The sequence below is a fragment of the Corvus hawaiiensis genome, chromosome 1 (assembly GCF_020740725.1).
Source record: "Corvus hawaiiensis isolate bCorHaw1 chromosome 1, bCorHaw1.pri.cur, whole genome shotgun sequence".
Lineage (NCBI taxonomy): Eukaryota > Metazoa > Chordata > Aves > Passeriformes > Corvidae > Corvus > Corvus hawaiiensis.
The window spans coordinates 97,973,885-97,995,761 of record NC_063213.1 but is presented as its reverse complement, the minus strand read 5'-3'; the positions used below and the strand labels follow the sequence as shown (position 1 = coordinate 97,995,761).

Below are 21,877 nucleotides of genomic sequence, written 5' to 3'. Positions count from 1 at the left end.
ATGGGGGGTTAGGGAACCCCAGGACCACCGTCCTCCTCCCAGCAGCACCCACTGCTGATGAGCCAGGGGATGCCCCATCCTTGGTGATCTGCTGTGTCCTGAAGGTGCTCTCCCTGCCCAGAGGGGCTGGAGGAGGCTCACTGGACCCCCCCAGCATCTCTGCCTGGGCCAGAACCTCATGGCAGGGGGGGCGCAAGGGGTCTGTCCCCCCCAGTCCCAGCTGGGGAGGTGGGTGACAGGCCAGCTCTGCTTGCTGCGTTTATTGATTCCTTTTGCTCCAACAAGGCAGATGGGGCTGAAATAAAAACCAGAATCACCCAAAACAACCCAAAAGCCCAGGGGAGGAAGGGGGAAGAAGAGTCCTACCCCTGTTGTGGGGATGCTGCTGCAAGGGGGGACAGGCACCCCTCCCAGTGCAGGGGGGAGGCCAGGCAGGCGCAGCCCGGGCGGGCACCAAGGACCGAGCAGGACGGACAGCGGGGCCGTGATGGACTCTCACCCCCTTGCTCCCCAGCAGCTGTCGCTCCCAATGTCCCCCCCACCATGGCACAGTTCGTTCCCCCATCCCCAGCTCGCCTGGGTCCCGGTCCTGCATCCCCCATCCCAGCAGGTCCATGTCTCCAGCCGGGGTCCAGGCTGGGGGGCCGAGGCGCAGCCGTGGTGGGGTCTCAAGATGGGGAGGGGGACGCCAGTCCCCAGCCTCCCCGGTGGGTTCGGCGAGTCCCTGGTTGTCGCCGGGGCGGCGAGGGCGGGCCGAGCTCAGTCCTGGGCCGGGCGGCCGGGCCGGGGGGCGGCGCGGGGGCCGGGGCTCTCAGCTGGGGCTGCGGGTCGGGCTGGCTTCCGTGCTGTCGCTCACCAGGCACTCGTTGGACTTGAGACTGGCCAGGGACTTGCAGCTGGGCAGGGAGGCCAGGGAGCCGCAGAGCCCCAGCATGGAGGGCATGGGGTCCTTCCCTGCGGGCAGAGCGGGGCGTCACAGCGGGTTCGGCCTCGTGTCCCAGCCCTGCCACCCCGGGGGAACGGGGACCACCTCTCTGGGGGCGACCTGGGTGTCCCTGCACTGCTGGGGCAGCATCCCAACCATGAGGAGGGGGCTGCTGGTGGGTCTGGACACCTGGGTGCATGCGGGGAGACGTGCTGAGCCCCGGGGGCACCCTGTGGTGGGTGGGGGGTCTTACCCAAGGGCCCCCAGGGCTCCCCTTCGCGCTTGCCCTCGCCCAGGCGCTGGGAGTCGGAGCTGAGGCTGTTCTCGGCCGAGAGCTGGTCGGTGCTCACGAAGCTGTGCCTGCGGAGGGACGCTCTGAGCCCCCTGGGGCTGGCACAGCCCTTCTGCCCCTCCCACGCCCCGTGTCCCCCCGGGGTAGGGCAGGTGCTGCGTGCAGGTCTCCGCCCCCACTGTGAGCTCACCTTCTGTACAGTTTGCTGTCCGAGCCGCTCTCGTTGCCATTGAGGGTCCCCAGAGAGGGCCACTGATTGACCAGGGGTGTCACCATCTCCTTGGAGAGCTGAGCCAGCTGTGGGTTCTCACACGGGATCAGCCCCGTCCTGCAGCAAAGGCGGGTGCTCAGCACGTCGCGCAGCCGCCAGTGCTGGGGACCCGCCAGGGGACACAGCCCACGGGACATGTGGGGCATTGGGGACCCTCTATGTCCCACAGGGAATACAAGGCACCCAGGCACTGGGAAGCTTGTACCCATCACACCCCACAGGATGCACGGGGGACCAGGGACTACCCCTCACCCTGCCCCTCGGGATCGGTGGGGCACTGGGGACCACCCAGAGCCTGTGGGGCACCCTGGCTCCAGGGAAGACCCCCAGTCCCCGAGCCCCCTGGCAGGGGCGGTGGGTCCCCACTCACAGCTGCTCCTGCAGCTCCAGGATGACACCCTCCAGCTCTCTCTTCTCCAGCTGATTCTGCACCATCACCTCTTCCAGCCGGAGCTTCAGCCGCTTGTTCTCTGCCTCCAGGTCCTTCAGCTGTGACTCCCGCAGCCGCACCAGCTCCTCCAGGTACCCCTGCGTGAGGCCACTGTCAGTGGTGCCCTACTGCCACCACCCCCAATGTCCCCAGGGCCATCTGGAGTGACAAGGAGTGGGCTGGGTCACCACAGCAGCAGGATGTAGGGCTGAGGGTCCCACTGGGCTGTGGGAGTGGGGATGCAGAGGCAGACATGCTCCAGGCTGAAGCATCCTGGGGGAGTTGATACCCCAACAGCCCCATCCTGGCTCCCGGTACCTTTTGGGCATAAACAATGCGGAATTTCTGCTCCATCTTGCGCCACTTGTTGTACCAGCTGTCCTCGTCGGTGACCAGGGGCAGGTAGGGGTGTTCAGGTGAGCTGTCCTCGCTCGTGCTGCTCTCCACACTGCCCCGCTCCTCCTCCTCACTCAGGTAGTCATAGCTGCGGAGTGTGGGGGCTCAGCAGGGGCTGTCACACGTTCAGGGAGCCCCACCGTGGGGCTGGGGGAGAGACAGGGGAGTCCCCGTCCCAGGGAGGGGCACCCCGGCTCTTACCTCTGCGTGAACTTCAGATAGGGCGTGTAGTCAATGACCACGGGCGTTTTACCGTCCATCACCTCTCCCTTCAGGCAGAAGCTGAGCAGAGGCAGCGGGAGAAGGAGTAGAGGGTCAGGGAATCCCGAGAGGGTCAGGCGGGTCCTGTGTCCCACTGTGTCACCTGTCCCTACCTGAAGTCAATGGCACTGAGCCCAATGAGCATCCCCGTGAGCACCGTGGACTCCTCCCGCAGCATGATGGCCCCGTCATCGTAAAACCGCCTGTGGAGAAACGCAGCTGGATGTGCCTCCCCAGCACCCCAAAACCCACCCCGGCACCCCGAAACCCACCCCAGCACATCCACACACCCTTGGTGCAGGTGTGGCCATGGCCGGCAGGGCCGGGGCTGCTCACCTGGTGGTCCGAGTGTCCCGCAGGGCCGTGGAGATGTACTCGGACATTCGCTTTTCCATCAGCGCCACGCGGATCCAGGCCCGGCCCTGTGAGGCAGCGCCCTGGGCAGTCCTGAGGATGGCGGCAGCCACGGGGTGCCCCCCACAGCTGCCCCCCGTATTCCCACCCACCCCCGGCACTCCGGGCACCAGCAGATGGGGGTCCCCACACAGGAGTGGCTTTCAGCCCATTTTCAGTACCGTGGGGACCCCCAGCTCCTGTTGTGTCCCGTGGGGCCCTGTGGGGTGGGATGGAGCTGCAGGAGGGCAGGGGGAAGGGAGCAAGGTGGGGGCACAGAGGGGTGGGATGGGGATGGGATGGGATGGGATGGGATGGGATGGGATGGGATGGGATGGGATGGGATGTAGGTGGGTCCATGTACCAGGGTCAGGGTGGAGTGAATGCAAACAGGGGCAGGCATAGGAATGGGGACAGAGACAGGGACAGGGACAGGAACAGGGACAGGGCTGGTGCCTGCCTGACCTTGGCCCTGGAGGTGCTGATGTTCTCCATGTTCTCGATGCTGCTGACGCAGTTGTTTGGGACCTTGCTGCAGGCCAGGCGGATGTAATCCCAAAACCCACGCTGTCCATCAGAGCTGAACCAGCTGACGGGGCCTGCGGGCACCCATGGGCTGCGCTCAGGGGCTGCTGTGCCAGCAAAGCCCCTCCACCAGAGCTGGACACGCTTCCTGGTGCCGGCATGTGCGTTCCCATTGTTCCCATCCACCATGGGACACAGGGATGGGGACAGGGACAGCCCTGGAGGCCACCATTACCTTTGAAGCGGTGGCTGAGGATCTGCTCGAGGATGGCAGCGAAGTTAACGAACTCCTCGGAGGAGTCGTCGATGGGATCCGCCGTGTACTTCTCCAGAAGGGTCTTCACCGAGAACCTGGCGAGGGATGGGGGTCACAGCTGGGAGGGGACACGTGCCCAGCACCCACCTCCCAGCCTTGGCACACACGAGGATTCAGCACCAGAGCAAAGCACTTTTCCAGCTGTTGGCTCCCGCTTCCGGCTGTGGGAAGAGGGCGTCGGGCTGGGCTGTGGCTCGGTGACCCCCCTGTCCCCACGTCCCCAGGGACCCCCAGGGGCGGCCGCTGCTCCCCGCTGTGCAAGTGGCCAGGAAGGGCGAACAAAGGCCCCCTTCCTCCCTGGCCGTGCGCGGGCGGTGATGGCTTCCCCTTCCGCCCGGCCGCTCGTGCTCGGGGCACAGCGACGCCGAGGACACGGATCCCGCCAAGCCCGGCCGGACAGGGTGGGACAGGGCAGGTGTTTGCTCGGGGGGATCGCCCCGTCTGTGGGACACAGCTGCCTGTGGGGATCCTCGGGACAGCAGGTGGAGGGTGTCTCATCGTGGCAGTGGGGTCTGGAGGTGCCTCATGGCACAGCAGGGAGGGCTGAAGGCATCCTGGTGGAGATCTAGAGGGTCTCCGTGTGGTGACAACGGGGTCTTTAGATGCCCCATGCCATGGCAAGGAGATCCATCAGGGCCCCAAGTAATGACAGAAGGGTCTGGAGATGCCCTGTGCCATGGTGAGGAGCCCTGGGGTCCCCAGACCCCAACGTGAGGCCCTGGGGGTCCCTGCCAGGTTGCCCAGGCTCTGGTGCCCCCACATCCCCCCCAGCCCTGGGCCAGGCTCCAGCACTCCGAGCACTCCCAGCACTCCCAGCACTGCCAGTCCCTCACCAGGGGCCCGGGGGGTGTCACTCCCCCCCCTGCGCCCCGGCAGGAACCACCAGCACCCCCCCGCCCCATCCCTCCACCCCATTCCTGCCCCCCATCCCGGTCCAGCCGGGCGTCTCCATGACAACGCTCATCCTCCATCCTTCATCCCCCATCCCCGCAGCTCCGGGGCCCTGACGTCACTTCCTGGGCCCCCCGCCCGCATGGGGGTCCCTAACCCCAGCCCCCCCCCCCGCACCCCGTTTCCCCCAGCACCCCCTTCACCCTCCGCTCCCCCCTGCATCCCCCCACCATCCCCAGTGGCCCCCGACACCCGCGCACGGGCTGCCTCCATGTTGTCTCTGTGTCCCCAGCCCCCCGTCTCCCCCATCCCGACCCCCCGAAGCCCCTGTAGATCCCCGCAGCCCCCCCCGGAACCCCCTGGACCCCCCCCAGCCCCGCGGCCCCGGCCCCACCGCCCGCAGCTCCGCGGCCCCGCAGCTCCGCGCCCCCCCCTTTCCCGCATCCCCATCCTTCTCCTCCCCCCTCCAAATCCGAATTTCCCCCCCTCAAAAAGCGACTGCAGCAACAACAAATCCCCCCAAAGGGTGAAGGGGCGGCGGGGGGGAGGGAGGAACCCCCCAACCCTCCTCCCCACCGCCTCCCCTCCCCGCCCCCCATCTCCTCCATCCCCAGCCGCGGTGGTCGCTTCTCCCTCCCCCCGCTCCCTCTCCCCCCCGATTTTGGGCACCCCCCCGCCTGCCCCCCACCTGCAGACGGTGATGAGGTTTTTCCTCTCCACGGCGATATTCCTGGAGGAAGCTTTCTTGGAGGAGAGCCCCAGAGCCATGGCAGCCGGCACCCAGCTCGCTTCCATCCAGCGGCCCAGACGCCACGGCCACGGGCGATGCCCCTTCCCCCGTGGGGACCCCCCCACCCCACGGCCGCGGCCCCCCGCACCGCGCAGGCTTTGCTCCGCCGGTGCCCACGCCACGGGCCGTGCGCCGCCCCCCCCCCCAAAGGGATGCTCTCCCCGCCCCCGGCCCCCCAAATCTCTCCCCGGGGGAGGGGGGGGAGAATAAAGAGGGGAGGGCCGGAGTCCCCCGACATGACGTGCCACCGGTGGGGGACCCCGTGGGTAAAGCCACGGGGAGGGGGCAGCCCCCGGGGTTTTGGGGGGGTCTTTTGGTCACCCCAAGCCCAGATCGCCACCCCTTGCCTTGCCCTGCCTCAATCCCCGTTTTGGGGGGCTGAGCATCACCCGTCCCCTCGGGGTCTGAGGGGGGCGAGGGACCCCCTTCACCGGGGGGGCGGGGGCTGACTGTGCTGGGGGCACCCCCCTCCCCCCCGTTTTTCACTGTGCCTCAGTTTCCCCGTTGTTGTGACAGAGAAATCGGGAAGGGGGGGGGGGGGGGTGTGTGAATCCCACAGCAGCCACGCAAACCTCCACAGCCCCCGAATAAATCAGAGTCACCCTCAGCAGACAGACATCCCCATGGGGACATGTCCCACCTCCCTGTGCCCACCAGGGTGCCACACACCCCCTGTGCCCCTGCCAAGGGGACCTCAGCCAACAGAACCCAGCTGGGGGACAGGTGGGTGCAGTGCGGGGAGGGACCCCCAAAATCCCCATGGCCGTGCAGGGAGTGGAGCCCTTGGCAGCACCCAGATAAGGCTGGGGGCCGTTATCGGGACACCCAGACCCAGCACCACCCCTCCACCCGCTCTGGGTGCCACCAGGACCCCAACGTGTGGGACCAAGCCCCCAACCTGGGTGGGCCCCAGAGTGGTCTGGCACAGTGGGGACAGCACCGGTGTCACCTCACTGCTGGGGGGACCCTGTGGGAGTCCCCAAGTGCTGGGGGTTGGTGTGGAATTGTGTGTGTGTGTGTGTGTGTGTGTGTGTGTGTGTGTGTGTGTAAGGCTCCCCACCTCACCCTTGCCCTGGGATCTGGGATTGGGATTTTGGGATTGGGATTTTGGGGCTGAGATCCTTTTAGAAAGGCTGCAAACGTAGACACACACACATCCCTGGGTGTCCTGGGTGTGAGCGCAGCTCCGTAGCTGTGCACACATGCAAGGATGTGCCTCCCTCACACGCCTAATGCAGAGGCCCACACGCGTGTGCACACACACCCCTCGCCCTCCTCCAAAGCATCCCACCCCTCTCCAGGGCACCCCAGTGACAGCAATCCCATGGAGCAGATGGACACCCCATCCCCGTGTCCCCCCCGCGCCTCCTCCCCAAGGGAACCTCCTCAGGAACCCCCTTTTTTTCAATTTTTTTTTTAAAAAGGGAACACCACAACCCCCGCAGAAAGGGGGGGACAACCGGGGGGATCCCGGGAATTCCCTCCAGGGAAACCCGGAGGTAAACAAGATTGGGGGGGTGAAGGGGGGCAGCGGGAGCAGGTCCCGGGGTGCCAGGGCTGGGTGAGGGACGGCAGGACAGCGGGACACAGGCGGGGCTTAGCCGGGCGCAGCTTTACACCCCGCAGATGTTGCACCCCGATAACCTTGTTTTTATGGGGGGCCCCGGGGGGGCCGGGTGAGCCCGGGGGGGGCGAGATTAGGGAGGTGAGCGTGACTCAGGCACTGGCGTCTCACACCCCGGGCAGCCGCAGGCAGAGCGCGGGCAGGGGCGTCCGGAGGCACCCCAGGGGTAGGTGCGGGGTCACCTCGGGGTGTCCCTGGGACTGGGAGGGGGAAGATGGGGTGGGAGGGGGGATGGCGGGGCCGGGAGGGCACCTGGGGTGCCCCTGGCGTGGGGCGTCAGCGGAGGGTGTTGGGGTGGGAGGTGCTGTGGGATGGGGGGTATGGGCTCCATAGGGAGCCAGGAGGCACACGCGGTGGGAGGGGTGCCAGCCATGGGATGGCACGGGATGTATGGGCTCCATAGGGAGCCACCAGAGGGGTGCCAGCCATGCCGCACGGATGGCACGGGATGTATGGGCTCCGTGCTGAGCCGTGTTGGGCACCTGCCGGGTGAAAGATCCCTGCCGTGCTGCATGGATGGCATGGGATGGATGGACTCCACACGGAGCCTCGGGGCTGCGCCCATTGCGGAAGGAGCAGTCCCACGTTGCGTGGATGGTTTGGGATGTACTGACTCCATGCGGAGCCGTGGGAGGAGGCAGGAGGGATCCCAGCCATGCCCATGGATGGGGTGGGATACACGGGGTCCTCACGGAGCCGTGGTGGCGGCAGAAGGATCCCCATTACGGGGCGTGGATGGTGCGGGGTGTGGGCTCCGTGCGGAGCCGTGCAGGATGTTTGGTGTAGGAGGTGTGAGCCCAGTCCTGAGTCACGTTACTGCATGGCAGGGGATGTACGGACTCCATAGGGAGCCGTGGTGGCTGTACCCACTGCAGGAGGACCCCAGCCACGCCGCCTGGGTGGTGTGGGATGTATGGACTCCATAGGGACCACGTCGGCTGTGCGGTGTGGGAGACACGGGCTCCGCACGTGGGGTGTGTGGTGCGGGAGGTTGGAGTCCATCCCAGGCACACGATGTGGGACGGGGGGCCCTGCACGCCCGGGGGGTTCGTGGGCCAGGCCGTGCTCCATCGGTGCCAGGGCTGGAGCGTGGGCTCCACAGGGGCTGTGTGGGCTCTGTACAGCGCGGGGTGGCACAGGGATGCGTTCGGGGGTCCGGGTGATCTCGCTGCCAGGTGCCGCAGCACCCCGCGGGTCCCCGGCCCCGCACCCCGGCCCGGGGCGCTGCGGGGCAGAGCGGGGGGCAGCGGGTGGAGCGGGGCAGGGGCCGACGCCCGGTGTCGGGCGTTATCAGCGGGGCACAGCCCGGCGCACCGGGCTGATGCAAGAGCCGCCGGCGGGGCTGGGGGGGCCGGGGGGGCCCGGGACAGGCCGGGCTGGGGGCCGGGGGCCGCCGGCCCCGGGGCCAGGCGGGGCAGGAAGGACACGGCCGAGTCGGAGGCTGGCCGTCGATCCTGCGGCCCCGCCGCGGCTCCCGCGCCCCGCCGGGGATCCCGTGTGGCCCCACCGGGGATCCCGTGGCCCCCGCGGGGTGTCCGGGACCCCACCCCGGCTCCCGCCACCCCCGGACGGGAGCGAGCTCCTGCATCACCCCGGTGAGATCTGGGGGGGCTGGTTCTCCCCAAAGCCGCCCACGCCCTGACCTTGCCCCTGAGCCCGCATGTGGGGTCCCTGTCCCGGGCTGGCGGAGGACAGCCGGAGTCCCTCGTCCCCCCGAGCTGTGGGGGTCCCCACGGCGGGGCTGGAACAGCGGGGTTGGGGGTCCCGGGTCATGACGCCCCTCCTCAGAGACTCGGGGCTGGGGCGGGACGGGGCTCACGGGTGAGGGGGTTTGGGGGGTCCGGACCCCCGGGTCCCTCCGGGGCTGCCCCGGGGCGGATTTGGGGGGCGGAGTGCGGGGCAGGGCGCCCCCTGGCGGTTGTCCCGCGGCACAGCCCCGGGGCAGCTGCGGGGGCCGGGGGGGGGCAGGGGACACGCAGGGGAGGACAGGGGACACAGGGGGTCACTGGGGGCGCAGGCAGAGGATCTGGGTGCTGATGGAAGGGCAGCAGCAGGGACCTCCCCAGCTGTGCACCCTGGGGGGCTGTGGGGTGCTCATCCCGCCCGGTTTTGGGGTGTCCCGTGAGTCCAGCTGTGCCTCAATTTTCCCCCTTCTCCCCACCTCGCTCTGCCAGGGGCTGGGGCCGTGTGCTGGGGGACCTGGGCACTGTGTGTGAGACCCCAGCCCGTGTGTGTGGGACTATACAGGACCCTCACACATGTGCAAGGAGTTGCAAGGAGCTGTGTAGGACCCCAGACATGTGCGTGGGTCTATATAGGACCCCCACCCACGTGCAAGGGGTTGTGTAGGACCCCAGCCCGTGTGTGTGGGACTATACGGGACCCCCACCCACACACGAGAGGGTCGTGTGGGATCCCAGTCCCTGGGTGTGGGTCCGTGCAGGACCTGACCCTGTGCACAGGGCATCGTGTGCGTGGGCGTGGGTGGGTCAGGGCGGGATGCCACGTCCCTGGTGGGAAGCTGCCGGGGCTCTGCCATGTCCTGACGTCGGTTCCCATCCCGGATGGCGACAGGGCAGGGCATGACTTCCCCGGGGACCCCCAACCCCAGAACCTCCCAGCCCGTGGGGAGCGGGTTAGGCAGGCAGGGGTTGCGGGAACAGCCACGGCGTCCAGCCCCAGCCCCATTCCAGGGGACAAACCCCAGTCCCCGGGGCACCGAGAGGTGCCCTGCTCTCTGCTAACGTGTTCTCTCTCGTTTCCCCCGCGCCCGCCCCGCAGAGCGCTGGGTTATGGTGGCACCGGGCTGAGCTCCGGGACGCGCCGAGGCAGCAGCGGGGGCCGAGCCCGGAGCCATGGAGGGGCCCGGCCAGGTAGGGACACCCGGCCCCCTGCCCCGGCTCCGCCGCTGCGCCCCGGCACGGCCCCGGCGAGGCGTTGGGGGTGCCGGACCCTGCTGACCCCCTTCTCTCTGTCCCACAGGAGTCCTACGAGGAGGGCATGAGGAGGAGCCTGGACCCCGAAGGCTACGAGGACCCCGGCCTAAAGAGCTCTCACCTGTCACTGGGCGAGATGAGCAGTGAGTGGCTCCTGGGGTGCCAGGGGGCACTGGCAGGGTGGGCATCAGTGCTGCACAGAGGTGGCATTGCATGGGCACCAGTGTCACAGGGGGGCCAGCACTGCACGGGTGTGGCAGAGCATGGGTGTGTCACACAGCACCGGTGCTGCAGAAGTGACTGTGTTGCATATGTGACAATGGCATTACACGGGTGACAGCTTTGCAGGGACGATGGCACCAGCTGGGTGCCAGCATTGCACCCAGGGGCACCAGTGGCTCAAGGTCACCCATTGGGTGGGCAGCAGAGTTTCGTGGTGCAGGGACACCAGCACGGCACAGGGGTGTGGCACAGGCACCAGCAGTGCATGGACATGGCTGTTCATGGCTGCCGGCTTCTCATGGGCACACATGGCGTTTTGGCACCTCGTTGCATGGGTGCCAGCATGGCACAGGCGCGTTGCATGGCACAGGCGCGTTGCATGGGCTGCACAGATGGGTTGCACGGGCACAGCGTTGCACAGACGTCTTGCATGGATGCGCTTCCTGGGTGCCAGCACGGCACTGGCAGCGGGGCTCGCTCGCGGCGCGGGGTCAGGCAGGGACACCCACCCTCAGGGTGGCATCACCCAAAGGCAGCGACTCCCTTTGCCGAAGCCCTGGAGCCGTGAGGTGCCACCTCCAGCGCCAGGGCTGTGGGTACCCGAAGTGGGGCTGAGCTTGGGGACCCCCGAGGTCCCTGAGCCCCCGGGGAGGGAGGTGAGGGGAGTTTGGAGGTCTGCGTGCTGCCGAGCATCCCCTTGCCCCAGGCACGGTTGTTTCGGAGCTGCCACCCTGAGGAGGTGTTTGGGCTCGAGTCCCCCGTTGGGGTGCCACAGATGGGGTAACGCTGCCGCCTGTTCTGCGCAGGGGCCGGCGCTGGCATCGGGTCCCCCCTGCAGGCGTGGAGGGCCAGGGCCGAGGAGATGAAGCCCCTGCGGTGAGTCCCCAAATCGGGGCGGGGGCTCTGCCTGCCCGACTGGCATCACCGGGGGAGGCTGGTGGCACCCGCGGTGCCCGGCGCTGACCCCCCGTGCCCGCGGTGTGTGTTTTGCAGCCAGTTTCTGCCCGGCCGCCGGGGATTTTATGACCTGGACGGGAAGAGGCGCTCGGCCGGGGCCCCCCCGGGACACCCCAGCCGTGGCGAAGGGCAGCGTGAGTGACCGCGGGGGCCCTGGGGGACAAAGCCCAGCCCCGGCGTCCCCCCTACCCCAGCCCTCCATCGCGCTGCCCGTCCCGGTTCTGCCATCCCCCTGTCCCACCCTCCGCGGGGTGACGGCCGCCCGGGCGTCAGGGCACGCCGCGGGGTGACCGCTGCCACTTGCCCGTAATCGCCCACTGATTGAGGATAAATAAAGTCTTTGTTTGGGGTGAGGACAAGAACCACTTGGGGCTGAACGCTGGCTGGCGCCGGGCGGCTCGGTGGCGGTGGCGGCGGGCAGGGACGAGGACACGCTCGTGCCCACGTGCCACGGCCAACACTGTCGGGGACACAGTGGCCCCATCCCTGCTCCCATGGGCGCAGCATCCTTCCCCCGGCAGGGCGGGATGCGGCTCCTGCAGCATGGCCCCGCCGGGTGACCTGGCTGGGGACGGCGAGGGGACCGCGGTGATCCCCGTCGAGGGCGGAGGGGACGGGGTGAGCCTGTCCCCACGGCGGGTGACAGCGGGCGGGCGGGAGCCGTGCTGGTGTTTACTGTCAGCAAAGGAAGTGCTGCGGGATTTACGGTGCACACAGGGCGGCCGCGGGGATCGGTCCCCACTTTAGAGGGACGGAGCCGCGGGGACATGGGGAGCGCAGGGGGGGCCGCAGGTAGGCAGGGGACGGGGACAGGGACACCTCGGGGGTCTGGCTGGCCGGGGATGTGCTGTCCCCGTGTCCCCATCCCAGTGATGGTGCTCGGTGCTGGGGCTGTGCCGGTGGCAGGGCGATGGCCACGAGCCCCGTCCCCATCCCAGCCCCGGTGATGTCGCCAGACTGTCACCCTGCCCCAGGGGCCGGGCTGTGGGGATGTGACGGGACCGAGGTGGGCACCGGCAGGACGGGGGGTGACGGAGGGGCACGTCCAGCAAACTCCAGCTGGGTCTGGGGTGAGGATGATGGAGAAGGAGACACGTCCAGGCGACCCCAAAGGGGGCTGGGATGGGGGTGATGACAGGACGCACTTCAAGCAGACCCCAGAGGGGTCCGGGCTGGGGCAGGGACCGGCTAACGCATTGGTGGCTCCATTTGCAGCTGTGTCAGTGACCGATGTGGACCTGGAGGCAACGGGGAGCAGGAGGCTCCTGTCCCAGCAGGACACCCATGAGGTGGGTGCTGCCCCAGGGACCCACATTCCCTCCCCATTCCTGGGGTGGGTGGACTGTGGCCACCCAGGGACCAACCCCACAACTCAGCCCAGGGGATACCAGGGCACTGTGGGGGGATGCTGGGTGTCCTGGGAGTCCCCAGTGTGGCTGGGGCTCCCTGACCCCTCCATCTCTGGCTGCAGGGATATGTGGAGCTGCACGAGCTGGTCCTGGACAATGCAAAGGACTTGTGCTGGATGGAGGCCGGCCACTGGCTCAAGCTGGAGGAGGACTTCCAGGAATCGGGGGACTGGAGCCAGCCCCATCTCTCCTTCCTGACCTACCACAGCCTCCTGGAGATCCGCCGGGCTTTGAACAAAGGTGGGGACACCTCTGGGGACCTCCAGGAGGGTGGCGAGGACCCCGCGCTGGCTGGATGGTGACAGTGCTGTCCCCACAGGTGCCATTCTCCTCAATGTGGAGGCCACCTCGCTGCCGGCCATCGTCCACATCCTCCTCGACCAGCTGATCTACGAGGGGCAGATGAAGCCGCAGGACCGAGACGATGTCATGAGGACGCTGCTCCTGTGCCACAGGTACAGCCAGGGCCGGTGATCCCAGGGTGGGTCCCGGGGTCTGGGATCCTCCCCAGTGTGTCCAGATGGAGCTGGGCTTGGGGGGGGAAAGCTCTGCCCCTCAGCCCCCTTTGGGGATACCTGCACACCCACGGGGCTGGAGCTGTCTGGGGGGGAATTGGTGGCACTGGGGTGTCTGATCCCTGCCCCTGATGTTTTCAGCCACCCCACCGAGGATGAGTCGGTGTGGACGATGCCGCCGGCGCTGGTGCAGCGCTCGGGCACCACCCGGGTGGACGTGGAGCGGCCGCTTCTGCGGGAGCAGCGGCCTGTGGAGATGAGTAGGATGGCAGGGAGGGAGCAGGTGAGCGGGGATGGGGGGCACGGGGGACACGGGGGGCACGGCGGGCACTGGGGTGTGGGGCTGGGAGATGCACACAGGGTGCAGACACCTCGGCACACGCAGGTGCACACACAGCTGTGCACACACACCTGCAGAGGGGGACACACAGGGAACAGTGGGGGACACCAGGGGACAGAAAGGGAGACTCAGGAACAGTGGGGGACATGCAGGAGATGTAGGGGGATATGCAGGAAACAGAAGGAGGGACATGGGATGGAGTGGGACATGCTGGGAATGGAGGGGGACATGCAGGGGAACATGCAGGGCGTGGTGGGTGACACGCAGGGGCGGGGGGGGGACATGCAGGGTACACAGGGGACACAGGGGACCTTGGAGGACAGCCATCAAGGCTGGCTGGCTGATTCCTCCCATCCATCTGCCTGCAACAGAGTGGGGTCCCCAAACCCCAACTCCTGGAGACAATCCCAGAGGGTGCCGAGGCCACCCTGGTCCTTGTGGGTGAGTGGTCAGTGGGATGGTGGGTGCAGGGGCGGGGTTGCAGGGCCAGGGGGTGGGTGCAGGGGCAGGGGTGCAGGGCCAGGGGGTGCAGGGGGAGCTTTGCCACGTGCGCCTCGCTGCGCTCGCTCACGCGCTGCTTTTCTTGTGCCTTTTTTGCCTCTCCCCGTCCTCAGCTCTCGCCGCCGCCTGCTGCTGCTCAGCGCTGCTCTCTGGGCCCCTCTCCCCATGTCCCCATGGCCCTTGTCCCCATGTCCTCATGTCTCTGTCCTCTGTGTCCCAGTGTCCCCATACTCCCATGCCCACCTACCCTCGTGTCTCCATGTCCCCGTGACCCATGTCCCTGTACTTGCATGCCCACTTACCCGTCTCAGTGACCTCATGTCTTTGTGCCCCTCTCCCATTCTCTTTGTCACCCCACACCCCCATGCCTCTGTGTCACCTCATCTCCATTCCTGATGTCCCCATGTTTTGATGTCCCCGTGTCTCTGTGCTCCCATGTCCCCACGTCCCCACACCCTGTGTCCCTGTGCATGGTCCCCCATGATCCCTGTCCCATCCCATCCTCCCGCCAGGCTGTGCAGCCTTCCTGGAGCAGCCAATGCTGGCCTTTGTGCGCCTAAAGGACGCGGTGACACTGGACGGTGTCCTCGATGTGTCCCTCCCCGTCCGCTTCCTCATCGTGGTCCTGGGGCCCGACACCCCCCAAATCAGCTACCACGAGATCGGCCGTGCCATCGCCACCATGATGTCCGAGAGGGTACGGGTCACCCACCACCAGCCCCCCGAGCACCCCGGACTCCCCATCCCTGGGGCTGCAGTTTGTCCCCCTGTGCCATGTCCCTCTCTGATCCCTACATACCCATGTGCCACCACGTGCCCTTGTCCCCACGTGTCCAAGCAAGCACAGAATCACAGACTCATGGAATATCCTGAGTGGGAAGGGACCCACAAGGATCATCAAGTCCAACTCCTGGCCCTGCACAGGACACCCCAACAATCCCACCCTGTGCCTGAGAGTGCCTGGCTCCCACACCCCTGTCCCCAAGCCCCTGTCCCCCATCTCCCACCTTATCCCCAAGTCCCCATGCCTCTGTCCTCACCTCCCTGTGTCCCCCTATCCCCAGGCCCATGTCCCCACGTCCCCCCTCATCCCCGTGTCCCCACGGGGACACTCAGGGCCCGGCGGGTGCCCAGCAGCACCCGGGGTGCCGGCGCTGGCTGAGTTCCGGGGCCGCCCTGCAGGTGTTTCGCCAGGACGCCTACCTGGCCGAGGCCCGGCAGGACCTGGTGCGGGGCGTGGAGGATTTCCTGGATGCCAGCATTGTCCTGCCACCCACCGAGACCCCCAACGAACAGCTGCTCCGCGCCCTGGTCCCGCTGCAGCGGGAGCTGCTCCGACGGCGCTACCAACCCCTCGAGAGGCTGCACATCGGGGACTTCCTAAAAGATCTGGGTACGGTGGGGACCATCCCAGACCCCCCGCAATCCCCTGTCCCCGCGGCTGGCGGGACACCCCCCTTGCACACGGGGTCCCCCCATGGCCACCTGATGTGTCCCCAGGGCCGGACGAGGCGGCGGCTGCGGAGGACGATGACCCCCTGCGCAGGACGGGGTGGCCTTTTGGGGGACTGGTGCGGGACATCCGCCGCCGGTACCCCAAATATCTCAGCGACATCAAGGACGCCCTCAACCCCCAGTGCCTGGCCGCCGTCATCTTCATCTACTTCGCAGCGCTGTCACCCGCCATCACCTTCGGAGGCTTGCTGGGTAATGGGAGGGACAGGCTGGGGCACCCCCGGGGACGGGGATGTCCCCCCAGCTGGGCGTGGGGCTGGGGGTGTCTCCGCCTTCTCCACCATCCCATGGGGATGCTCCTGGGGGACTGTGGTCCCTAATCCCGGTGCCGAGGGGTGCGGGATGGGGGCACAGTGCTGCCCCCCAGCCCGGCTCCCACCAGCTCCGCTCCCCGCCAGGTGAGAAGACCAAGGGGATGATGGGGGTGTCGGAGCTGCTCATCTCCACCTGTGTGCAGTGCGTGCTCTTCAGCCTCCTCAGCGCCCAGCCCCTCCTTGTCGTCGGCTTCTCGGGACCCCTCCTCGTCTTTGAGGAAGCCTTTTACTCGGTGGGTGTCCCCTGCGCCCCTGGGTGCCCCCCAACTGCCGCCAGCCGTCCCCACAGCGAGCTTGGGGTGTCTCCACCAGCCCTGGGACAGGGACAGAGCGCAGCTGCGTGGGGGATGGCACAGGGGGGATGGCACATGGAGGGTGTACGGGGGTGATGCCACCCATGTGAGCACCCAGGGATGACACCAGCCAGGCAGAGCCATCCGGGCTGTGGCCCTGGGGTGATGTGAGGTGATGCCAAACAGCTGACCCCACGTGGGTGACACCACATGGGCGATAGCAGGCAGGTGCTGCTGGGTGGGCGATCCCACCGGGTCCTGCCACACCGAGGTGCCACCGTCCCCATCCCAGGAAGGCAGTGTGGAGCCACCGTGGGTGCAGCCCACCTGGGTGCCCATGCCAGGGGCTCCAGGGGACTGACAGGGCTGTGCCCTCTGGCTCCCCAGTTCTGCAGCAGCAATGGCTTGGAATACATCGTGGGCCGGGTCTGGATCGGCTTCTGGCTGATCCTGCTGGTGCTGGTGGTGGTGGCCTGCGAGGGCAGCTTCCTGGTGCGCTACCTGTCCCGCTACACCCAGGAGATCTTCTCCTTCCTCATCTCCCTCATCTTCATCTTTGAGACCTTCTCCAAGCTGGTCACGGTGAGGGGCACGGGGGTCCCATGGTGGGGAAGGGGGGATTAGATTGTGGTTATCACCCGGGTTTCCATAGAAAAAGTGGGATGCAGGTGAGGGATGGAGTCTCCTGGTGTTTTCTTCCCTTTTCCAGGTGTTTCCCAGTTTATGAGGCCCCTTCCAGTGCTAACTATTCTGTAATTCTGTGATCCATGCTTCTCTCCACAGAGGGATTTTGGGGCACACGTGTCCATCCCCACTGTGCCACCCACCCCTTGCTCCATCCCCGCTTCCAAAACCACTCAGAAAATCAACCCTAAAAACGCCCCTACTCAGCCTGTGCTGAGCTCTCAGCCTCACCCAGCCCCTGGCTCACATCCTGCGCCCATCGGGATGGTGCCACAGGGCTCCCACCATGGCAGGGGAGTGCAGGGGATCCCCATCCCCACCCTCCCTCACTCTGTCCTCTTCCCTCCCCAGATTTTCAAGGATCACCCTCTGAGTCGGCAGTACAACCTGCAGCCCGACTTCCAGCCCGGGGTGCCGGAGCCCAACACGGCGCTGCTGTCCCTCGTCCTCATGGCCGGCACCTTCTTCCTGGCCTTCTTCCTCCGCAAGTTCAAGAACAGCTCCTTCCTGCCTGGCAAGGTGAGGACAGGGGGGACACGGTGGCGTCCCCCATCCCACTGCCCTGGGGGCAAAGCGGGGGTTCGGTGGCTGAGGCCGTGCAAAGTCATCGCAGGTTCCTGCAATGGGGGAACCCCCTGGGCTGGGGGGGCCACTCAGGGTTTCTCATGGTGTCCCCACAGGTCCGGCGCTTGATCGGGGACTTCGGGGTGCCCATTTCCATCTTCATCATGGCACTGGCCGACTTCTTCATCAAGGACACGTACACCCAGGTCTAGGAGGGCAGGGCTGGGGGGAATGGGGATGTGGGAGCAGATGCTCATCCCTGTGTTCCACCCCTCACTCCCCATCTCTGCTCCCATCCAGAAACTGAGCGTCCCCAAAGGGCTGCAGGTCACCAACTCGTCTGCCCGGGGCTGGTTTATCCACCCCTTGGGGAAGGAGTCCCCATTCCCCATCTGGATGATGTTCGCCTCCGTGATTCCCGCCCTTCTGGTCTTCATCCTCATCTTCCTCGAGACACAGATCACCACGTGAGGACGGAGATATGGGCAGGGGAGGGCTGTGGGGTGCCAGGTGGGTTGGGAATAGAGGGGACCTCCCCGGGGTGCTGCATCACCAACTCGTCCCTGTGTCCCCACAGCCTCATTGTCAGCAAGCCCGAGAGGAAACTGGTGAAGGGCACCGGCTTCCACCTGGACCTGCTGCTGATCGTGGCCATGGGGGGGCTGGCGGCCCTTTTCGGGATGCCCTGGCTCAGTGCCACCACCGTCCGCACCATCACCCACGCCAATGCCCTCACTGTCATGAGCAAGACCTCTGCTCCGGGCGAGAAATCCCAGATCCTGGAGGTCAAGGAGCAGCGCATCAGTGGCCTGTTGGTGGCCGTGCTCATCGGTGAGCTGGGGAGGGGTCCCCAAATGGGCAGTGAGGGTGGGGGGTCCCCAGGGACTCTCCCCAACCTCTCCTTCTCCACCGCAGGCGTCTCCATCCTGATGGAGCCCATCCTGAAGTTCATCCCGCTGGCCGTGCTCTTCGGCATCTTCCTCTACATGGGGGTCACCTCCCTCTTCGGCATCCAGCTCTTCGACCGCATCCTGCTCCTGCTGAAGCCCCCCAAATACCACCCCGATGAGCCCTATGTCACCCGGGTGAGTGAGCCCTGTGTGACCCTGATGGGTGGCCATGGGTTTGGGGGTGTCCTGGGCTGCGACACCCCTGCAACTGCTCGGGGCTCCCCAGAGAGCCTCCTCCTTCAGCACTGAACTTCGCTGGGCTCCTTGGGACGCTGCTCCTGCTCTCCCCAGCAGCCAACACCTCGGGAAGGGTGTGGGATGCTGTCCCCGTCCTCAACCCTCAGCTTCTCGTCCCACAGGTGAAGACTTGGAGGATGCACCTCTTTACCTTCACCCAGATCATCTTCCTTGTGGTGCTGTGGGTGGTGAAATCCACGCCGGCCTCGCTGGCCCTGCCCTTTGTCCTCATCCTCACCGTACCCCTGCGGCGCTTCCTGCTCCCCAAGATCTTCCGGGACATCGAGCTCAAATGTGTACGTAGCCCTGGCACACCCATCTCTGTCCCCAGCCCCACCTCTGTCCCTGTTCCTGTTCCCGTTCTCATCCCCATCCCTGTCCCTGCCTCATCCCTGTCTCTATTGTCCTCCCCATCCCCGTCTCCATCTTCCCTCTGTCTGCATCCCCATCTCTGTCCCCATCTGCGTCCCTCACCCCACCCGTGCCCCCATCCTCACCCCATCCCTCCCCCATTCCTGTCCCCATCCCCACCCCTTTCCCCAGCCTCATTGCTGCCCCTATTCCCATATCCCCACCAGCCCCCATCTCCGTCTCCATCCCTGTCAGTGTCCCTGTCCCCATCCCCTGTCCCCATCCCAGTCCCCTCACGGCCTCTCCCCTCTCCAGCTGGACGCGGATGACGCCGTGGTGACCTTTGAGGAGGCAGAGGGGACGGACGTGTACGACGAGGTGCAGATGCCCAGTTAAGGGCCGGCCCTGGCCCCCTGATGCCCCCCCAGCCCCGCTTCCCTCTCCACTGCTGCCATCCTGGGGCCACCGGGCAACCAAGAAGGATCTGGGGACACAGTCCCCACGTGCCCACCCTGGGAATGGAGCCTTTTTTGTTTTTCCCTTCTTTTTTTGTCTATTTTTAAAAATATTTTGGATGATGTGATCTCACCCCCACTTTGCTGCCCGCTGGGGAAGGGGTCGCCTGGGTTGGGGGAGGGTCCCAGGAGCCACCCTCCACCCGTGGCAAGGTGGGATGTGTCACTGTCCCGTCCCCAAGGCCACCACCAGGCACCCAGCGTGGGAAGGAGCCGGAGGAAGACGCTGGAGCCTGGAGGGAGGAGGAAGGCGGGGACAGAGATACAGCAGGACGGGGTCCTCCCCACTGTCACCCCCCGGGGGAGCACCCCCAGCCCAGCCCCTCTCCCCAGATAAACTTTCAACAAGCTGGGACAGACCCTTCGCCCTGTGGAGCCCTTCTCCCGTTTTCTCCACCGCTTGCTCCGTGGGATCTTTGCAGCTGCTCCGCTGCACTCCCAGCACGTCCCAGAGTCGGGATGTAAATAGTCCAGCGAGGGGGTTTATACATTTACAGTGAAAACAATCATGCTAAAAATACACCAAAAAAAATACTTTTAATTATGCTGATGCTTCTGCGGGTAGAATTCACTTAGAGCCAAGCAAAATTTAAAAAAAAAAGCACCTTAAAAATGAAAAAAAAAAAAAAAATAGGAAAAAGAGAAAAAAAAAAGTGGCTGCAAGGAGTGATCTGTATATTTGATGCTACCGGGGGGGTTTGTAATTTATTTTTCGGGCTGGTTTGCCCCCACCGCAGTGGGGCCATGTGCGTGTGTGTATATATTAGAGAATTATAGCAAAATCTAGAATTTTCTAGAAAAGATGATTTTAAAGGACCCTGGTCAGGGCCTAAACTCTATGGACCAGTCTGGCAGCGTCATTTAACTAATAAGTTGGTGTTAGTTAGTTAATTAGTCCTCTTTATTTTCATAGTGTTTCAGGTAAATCCGTGTAGTTTTTCCTTGATTTTTCCCTTGCTTGCTCACCAAATCTTGCCCCATTTCCCTTGGGATTGCTCCCAACCCAGCTGAGCATCCCCTGCTCCTGCCAGGGCTGATTCTGCCCTGGGCAGCCCCAAGGGTTGGTTGTGACCAAGGTGCAGGGCACCAGATCAGGCTCCAAATTTGCTCCTTTTTGCATAAATCAGAGCGGGGAACCCCAAAATCAGCGTGGGGGGGTGGGAAGGGGCGGCCACACCCAGGGCTGCGCTGCCTCGTGTTTGGGTTGGTTTAGTTTTATTAATTACGTGTCTGAAATAAAAATGTTTCCATCTTTGGGGGTTTCTGCTTCCCTTCCCCACACCTCTGTATCAGGCTTTAATAAAAAAATTAATAAAATCAGACAGGAAATGGGTGTTTTCTTTCCAGCTCGGAATTTTCTGGGGTGGTGCCTTAATTCCCCCCCAAAAGAGAGCAGCAGCATCTTTGGAGGTGTCCATCCCCCCAGAATGCACAGTGCAGCTGTACCAGGATCCTTGTCATGGTATCCTGGGATGCTCACTGAACCCCAAAATCCCAAGATCCTCGCTGCATTCCAGCATTCCGGAACGCTCCCCACAGCCATCCCTGGGTGTTCTCTGTGGCCATTCCAGGACGCTCCCAGGAGCCATCCCAGGAAGCTGATCCCCCTCCACCTCCCTGCACGCCGGGAGTGCACCCTGCCACCATCCACTGCCATGGCTGTCCCCATTCCGGGGGGATTGGGAACACCCCGATCCAGTGCTGCTGGCACAGGACACAGAGCAGGCCCCGCCCCTCCCCCAGCCCCTGGCACTGGATTGACCCCGATTATCCATAATCCCATTAATGAATGGGCGACACCGGCTCCGTCAGCGGGGCCGTGGGAAGGGCCGTGCCCGTTCGCCCCCAGCCTTTCCATGGGGCAGGAATTGGGAGCAGCATCCAGGATCGCTCCCATCTGGAATGCCAAAGCCTCTCTGAGGGGCTGGGATAAACCCCAGTGTGGCCAGCAGGTTTTCCCAAGCCCAGCACAGCTGCTAGCCCGAGTTTTCCAGAGAGGGAAGCACACGGATGGTGCTTCCCAGCCCAAGGCCCACAGAGCCGGGAGCTCCCATCCCTGTGCCGGCCTCACATGGACGAGCCACGACGTGTGCCATCCGGAGGGCTCCAAATGCGCCATCCTGCCCCCAAATATCGGCGATGGAGGCCAGCATCTGCCTGCACCCACCCCTCACGTTTTCCACCCTGGGAAGAGTTTGTTGTTCCCTGGGAGATGGCAGCGAGGTCACTGCCGCGGGATCCAGCCCGGTTTGGGGTTGGGAATTTAGGTCAAGCTCTTCTTTGAACTTGCCTCAGCCCTGGGAAATGGAGGGGGGAATTAGGAAAGGTCAGGAGTAACGAGGGGGAAATAAATGCTAATTAACTGGTTGCTAATGAGGAGAGGGGAGCATTGAGCTCCAGAGGGGGATCACGGTGGAGCATCACCCCTGGAAAGGGAGAACCCCAGTGCCTGCAGCATCA

General features: G+C 65.4%; 2 protein-coding genes across 3 annotated transcripts; one reads left to right on the top strand and one right to left on the bottom strand.

Annotated features, from left to right (window-relative positions):
- Window positions 1-245: 245 nt before the first annotated feature.
- On the bottom strand, window positions 246-5,551 carry RUNDC3A (RUN domain containing 3A). 2 transcript variants are annotated; one of them, XM_048319808.1, is made up of 11 exons: window positions 5,389-5,549; window positions 3,729-3,844; window positions 3,434-3,567; window positions 2,912-2,997; window positions 2,689-2,778; window positions 2,516-2,596; window positions 2,237-2,402; window positions 1,859-2,016; window positions 1,408-1,545; window positions 1,179-1,285; window positions 749-954 (listed from the first exon to the last, which is right to left on the bottom strand). In XM_048319808.1, the coding sequence occupies exons 1-11, from the start codon at window positions 5,493-5,495 to the stop codon at window positions 812-814; spliced, it is 1,326 nt and encodes a 441-aa protein (XP_048175765.1). In that variant the 5' UTR covers window positions 5,496-5,549; the 3' UTR covers window positions 749-811. The 2 variants fall into 2 exon arrangements, with proteins under 2 accessions (XP_048175756.1, XP_048175765.1); XM_048319799.1 differs by lacking the exon at window positions 1,179-1,285 and having other exon boundaries at window positions 246-954; window positions 5,389-5,551.
- A 1,636-nt stretch (window positions 5,552-7,187) lies between these two features.
- SLC4A1 (solute carrier family 4 member 1 (Diego blood group)) lies at window positions 7,188-20,199 on the top strand. Its single transcript, XM_048319395.1, has 22 exons — window positions 7,188-7,280; window positions 9,896-9,987; window positions 10,097-10,193; window positions 11,079-11,148; window positions 11,266-11,363; window positions 12,445-12,518; window positions 12,701-12,878; window positions 12,958-13,093; window positions 13,295-13,436; window positions 13,865-13,934; window positions 14,507-14,691; window positions 15,177-15,387; window positions 15,495-15,701; window positions 15,908-16,056; window positions 16,504-16,698; window positions 17,152-17,319; window positions 17,481-17,570; window positions 17,665-17,831; window positions 17,942-18,195; window positions 18,280-18,449; window positions 18,674-18,847; window positions 19,218-20,199. Exons 2-22 carry the CDS (start codon window positions 9,970-9,972, stop codon window positions 19,296-19,298), a joined length of 2,934 nt encoding a protein of 977 aa, XP_048175352.1. The 5' UTR covers window positions 7,188-7,280; window positions 9,896-9,969; the 3' UTR covers window positions 19,299-20,199.
- The last annotated feature ends 1,678 nt before the right edge of the window (window positions 20,200-21,877 follow it).